General features: G+C 37.3%; 2 protein-coding genes across 2 annotated transcripts in view; one reads left to right on the forward strand and one right to left on the reverse strand.

Moving 5' to 3' along the window:
* SLC16A2 (solute carrier family 16 member 2) overlaps nucleotides 1–6,116 on the forward strand; it is a 109,234-nt gene that overhangs the window by 53,209 nt on the left and 49,909 nt on the right. The window lies entirely within an intron of this gene.
* On the reverse strand, nucleotides 7–1,095 carry LOC108296409 (heterogeneous nuclear ribonucleoprotein A1-like). The gene has a single exon (XM_017518865.2). It carries the CDS (start codon nucleotides 1,093–1,095, stop codon nucleotides 310–312), a length of 786 nt encoding a protein of 261 aa, XP_017374354.1. The 3' UTR covers nucleotides 7–309.

The following is a 6,116-nucleotide window of genomic DNA, read 5'->3' on the forward strand; positions in this document are numbered from 1 at the left end:
ACCCTTTGTTGGAATGCTTTACACTTTCCATAGAACAGAAACTAAAACAACCTGTTATACAATTAGTCACAAATACAGTCCTCGAGTTTTTTGCCCATACACATGAGTATTTGTCTAAAACATGTCTTCTTTGTAGCAGCTAGGCCCTGCCACCACTGTGCTTGGCTGAGTTCACAAATCTGCTGTAACCTGTAGCTTCCCTATCACTTCTCTGGCTCCCCTCTCCTGCTAAGCTTTGTTTCCTAATTAAAATATTTTGCAACTGCCGTAGCCACTGCTACTATTGGAACCACCATAGCCACCTTGGTTTCATGGTTTGGCAAAGTATTGACCTCCACTACCATAGGGGCCAGAGCTTCTGCTTCCAAGGTTTCCCCCCTTCATGGGTCCAAAATTTGAAGACTGATTGTTGTAATTGCCAAAATCATTGTAGCTTCCACCACCTCCAAAATTGCTTCCATCATTACCAAATCCATTATACCCATTCCCACTGCCACTGTAACGACCACCACTATGGCTGCCACCAAAGCCATCACGACCACTGAAGTTTCCTCCACAGCCAAAGTTGTCATTGCCACCAAAACCACCTCCATGACCATGACCAAAGTTCCCAGAACCACTTCGAACTCTTTGGCTGGATGAAGCACTAGCCATCTCTTGCTTTGATAGGGCTTTCCTAACTTCACAGTTGTTGCCATTCACAATATGGTATTTCTGAATGACAGTCTTAGGCACGGAGTCATGATCGTCAAAGGGAACAAAGGGAAAACCCCTTTTCTTTCCACTGCCTCGATTAGTCATGATTTCAATCACTTTAATTTTTCCATACTGTTCAAAATAATCTCTTAGGTGATGTTCTTCAGTGTCTTCTTTAATACCACCAACAGATATATTTTTCAAAGTTAAATGGGCACCTGGTCTTTGAGAATCTTCTCTTGAGACAGCTCTCTTTGGTTCCACAACTCTTCCAGCCACCTTGTGTGACCTTGCATTCATGGCTGCATCCACCTTGTCCACAGTGGCATATGTGACAAACCCAAAGCCCCTGGAGCGTTTGGTATTTGGATAACTCATTACCAGGCAGTCCATGAGCATTCCCCATTGCTCAAAATGGCTCAACCATTTTGAGCCATTTTCAGGTTGTTTCAAAGCTCAACCCTGCAATGAAGAGCTTCCTCAGCTGTTTGGGCTTTTTAGGAGACTCTGACTTAGACATGACAGCAAGGAGAAGAGAGACTTTAACGATGCTTCCTTAGTGGCATCCATGGGCTAGCAGAAAGCTGTTGTTCATTTTCAAGACTATTTTTGCTATTCTAGTTCTCTTGCATTTTTATTCAAATTTTAGGATCAGTTTGTCAATTTCTGCAAAGAAAATGCCGCCAGAGTTTTTACAGGGATAATGTTGAATCTGTTACAAAGATTGCCATCTTAATAATATTAAGTCTTCTGATCCATGAAAATGGAAGGTGTTTCCACTTATTTAGATCTTATTTGATTTCCTCCAACAACATTTTGTATTTTTTGGAGTGTTAAGTTTTATGCGTCTTTTGTTAAATTTATTCCTAAGTAGCATATACTTTTTGATGCTTTTGTAAATGAAATTGTTTTAATTTTATTTGAAGATTGTTTATTGCTAGCATATAGAAATATAATTCATCTTTGTATATTGATTTTGTATATTGCAACGTTGCTAAACTATTAGCCCTAGTAGGGTTTTTTTTTTGTAGATTCCTTAGTATTTTCTATATAAAAGATTATGTCATCTGCAAATAGAGGTAGTTTTTTTTTTTCCTTTTCCAATCTAGATGCCTTTTATTTTTTTTTTCTTGTCTAATTGTCCTGGCTGAAACTTGAAGTATGACGCTGAATAATAGATAAGATGACAGCAGACATTCTTGTCTTGTCGCTGATCTTAGCAGGAAAGCAATCTTTCAGCAATAAGTATGATATTAGCCTTGGAATTTTCATAGATGATGTTTATCATGTTGAAAAACTTCCCTTCTATTCCAAGTTTGTTGAATGTTTTTATTGTGAAATAATGTTATGTTTTGTCAAATGCTTTCTCTACATCTCTTGAAATGATCATATGATCTTCTTTGTCTTTTATTCTATTGAAATAGTGTATTACATTGGTTGATTATCAAATGTTAAGTCAACTTTACATTCCCGGGATAAACCCAATTTGGTCATGATTTATTATTTTTTGTATATGTAACTGGAGTTAATTGGCTAGATTTTGTTGATGATTTTAATTTTGCATCAATTTTCTTAAAATATATTGGTCTGTAGTATTCTCTTCTTGTGATATCTTTGATTGACTTCACAGAATGAGTTGGGGAATGTTCCCTCCCATTCTAGGAGAGTTTGTGAAGAACTGGTATTAATTATTTTTTAAATATTCAGTAAAATTCATCTATGAAGACATTTGAGTTGGAGGTTTATTTCAGGCAGCAGAGTATTTTAATTACTAGACTATCTTTTTACTTGTTATAGTTATATTCAGATTTTCTGTTTCTTGCATAGATTTTGGTAGTTTGTGTCTTTATAGAAGTTTTTCCATTTCATTTAAGTAATTTAATTTAGTAGCATACAATTGTTCATAGTATTTCTTTATGTTCCTTTTATTACTGTAAGGTCAGTACTGTTGTCTTCTCTTTATTCTTAATTTTACTAATTTTCATATTCTCTTTATTTTTCTCAGTAAGTCTAGTTACACTTTTGTCAGTTCTCTGGATCTTTTGAAAAAAACAACTTATGATTTCATTTGATTTTCTCCATTGTTTTTATACTATTTTATTTGTTCCTGTTAAGTTTTTATTATTGCCTTTCTTCTGCTTGCTTTGGGTGTAGTCTGCTCCTCTTTTTCTAGTTTCTTTAGTTGGAAAATTAGGTTATAGATTTGAGAGCTTTTTAATTTTTTTATTGATATAAAATTCACAGACCATAATATTCACCTTTTAAAAGTGTACAATTCAATGTTTTAAATATATTTTCAATGTCTTGCAACCATTACCACGATTTAATTCCACAACATTTCGAAACCCTCAAAATAAGTCCTGTAACTAATAGCAGTTTCTCCCTTAGTCCCCCAGTCCCTAGCTCCTAATTACCAATAATCTGCTTTCTGTATCTATGAATTTTCCTATTCTGGATATTTCATATAAAAGATTTTTGTTTAACAGGTTTTTCCTTTAATCATTTTGAATATGTCATCCCGCTCTGCCTGCTAGCTTCTATTCTTTCTGATAGAAGTCAGCCATAAATCTTACTGGAATTCTTCTTGTACATGATGACTAATTTGCTCTTGCTGCTTTTCCCTGTGTTTTTGGCTTCTGACATTTTGATGTGGTGCATCTGAAGTGTCTCTCCTTGTGTTTATCCTATTTGTTATTTGTGGAACTTCTTAGAGATGTAGATCAATATTTTTCTCCAAATTCTGAAGGTTTTCCTTACTTTTGAATATTTTCTTCTGTTTATTTCTCTCTTCTCTTTTGGAATCCCATTGTATGTATATTGGTGTGCTTAATAATGCCCCACATTTCTCTAAGGCTCTGTTCATTTTTTCTCATTCTGTGTCCTCAATCTTCTTCAATCTGTGCAAGATGTATTGAGCTATCTTCAAGTTTTCTAATTTTGTTTCCTGCCAACTGAGGTCTACTGTTGATCCCTTCTATGAAATTTTTTGTTTCAGTTATTGTATTTTTCAACACTAGACTTTGTTAATTTCTATCTCTTTACTGGTTTTCTATTTGATGAAAATAATTTCTCACAAATTCTTTTAGGTTTTTGTTGTTGTTGTTGTTTGAGACAGGGTTTCTCTGTTTCACCCAGGGTAGAATATAGTGGTACAGTCTTGGCTCACTGAAGCCTTGACCTTGACCTCCTGGGCTCAACTGATCCTCCCATCTCAGCCTCCCGAGTAGCTGGGACCACAGCCATGTGCCACCACACACAGCTAATTTTGTTTATTTTTTGTAGAAATGGGCACTGTGTTGCTCAGGCTGGTCTTGAACTCCTTGGCCTCTGGAAGTGCTGGGATTACAGGCATGAGCCACCCTGCTCGACTCTTTTAATTCTTTAAGCATAGCTTCACTTAGGTCTTTGAACAGATTTATAGTAACTGCTTTGTCCTCTAAGTTCAACATCTGACCTAGTTCAATGAAGTCTATTTCCCTGCAGCATGCAGCCTCTGTGTTGCTCCTCAGAGGTCACAGTCTTGGGCACGTGCACAGTATGTACCACCAGTGATATTGTGATTTTATCTGGGCTCTGTGTCTCTTTACCTAAGATCTTCTTTTAGCTTCTTGATGATCTACCTTTAGTAGTATCACAACCAGCTATTAGCCCCTGCTTCTTAATTCCACTAGTGTTTTTAAACAATGTCCTGGGATATAAATTATTCCACATTAACATTGGGCCTTTTGAAGTCTTCAAGGCTTGTCCAGACCCTAAAAGGGTTCTTCTTAGTTTTTTCCCTGGTTCTCTCTGTTAAACTTCTATGTGGGGAACTATTCTGCAGCTGCTACTAGACTCATAGAGTTTCCGATGCCCTCTTGATTGCTTACCACCAAGATTGTCATTGTTCCTGACAATACCAGAAGCAAAAACTTCTTCACTCTCTTTTCCAAATAAAGGTAGACTCCTTAGGGAGAGCTAAGGAGCTCTCCATTCTTAAAGGTCATCTCACCTCATGGACAGACGCTCTGCTCTACTACACTAGACATTAGAGGTAGGGAGAGCAGCTTTCCAGAATGACACTCCTCCTCTATGAGCAGGGTGCTAGGAAGGAATAGTAGTTATGGCTTTTCTTGTTTTTCCTAGCATTAAATATGCACCCTGTGAGTGAGCTGGGGCAGAGTGATCAGAGACACAATATTGTTGGTCCACCATGTTTGAGAAAGAGATTCCATTCTACCAATGGGAGCTGACTGGGAGAAGGGCTTTCCAGTCCTCTTGGCCTCACCAAAGTGGAATAAAACTTCTGCAACACGGAGCCTAGAATTAGTGGATGAGAGATTACAGCAGCCTATCCTACTATGGTCAAACTGTTGCCCTGTACTAGGAGCTGGAGGAAGAGAGAGCTCCATGTTATTGACTGCACCCAATTAGAATAGAACTTCCATCATGCTAAACTGGGGGGTAGGGATATGTTGACAAAAAGAGTCAAACTCTGTAAAATATTTGAATATATTTATTCTGAGCCAAATATGAGTGACCATGGCCTGTGACACAACCCTCAGAAGGTCTTGAGAACATGTGCCCAAGATGGTCAGAGTGCTGTTAGGTTTTATTCATTTTAGAGGGGCGTGAGACAGCAATCAAATACATTTAGGGTATACATTGGTTTGGTTCAGAAAGGTGAAACAACTTGAAGTGGGAGCTTCCAGGCTACAGGTAAATTTTTTAATTTCCTGGTTGACAATTGGTTGAGTTTGTTTAAGAACGTGGGATCAATAGAAAGGAAGTGTTTAGGTTATGATAAAGGATTGTGGAGAACAAAGTTTTATTGTGCAGAGGAAGCTTTTAGCTAGCAGGCTTCAGAGAGAATAGGTTGTAAAATGTTTCTTATCAGACTTAAACTCTGTGTTGATGTTAATACCAAAGAGGTATAATAAGGCATATTCGACCCCCATTTTCCATCATGGCCTGAAACAGTCTTTCAGGTTAAATTTTTAAAGAGCCCTGGCTGAGGAGGAAATCCATTCAGATGGTTGGGGAGCCTTAGAATTTTATTTTTGGTTTACATGTTCCCCCTTTTGGCCAATATTTGCCAGAGGAAACATTAAAGGCCAGCAAATCTTTGTTTTGTCCCATAGCATTGTCAGGGTGGCATGGTTGCCTGCACCAGGTCCATCCTGTCTCTTGGGCTCCTTATGGCCCAGGGTTTTAAGAGTCAAAAGACTTATAGCTGATTGATTGCTCTAGGCCAGATAGGAATGGATGTGGACAGGCATTTATTACCTCTTAAAATTATTATTTTAAGTAAAAAGCCAACAAACAAAAACAAAAAAGCAAAGTTACAAAACTGACTTATTTTTAACTTCTATGCATTGAGTTGCTGTAAGCTTGGTTTTAGTTATAGATTTGTAGCAATTCTTTATACAAAACATAAGCAT

Source organism: Cebus imitator, unplaced genomic scaffold (assembly GCF_001604975.1).
Source record: "Cebus imitator isolate Cc_AM_T3 unplaced genomic scaffold, Cebus_imitator-1.0 Scaffold709, whole genome shotgun sequence".
In the NCBI taxonomy this organism is placed as follows: domain Eukaryota; kingdom Metazoa; phylum Chordata; class Mammalia; order Primates; family Cebidae; genus Cebus; species Cebus imitator.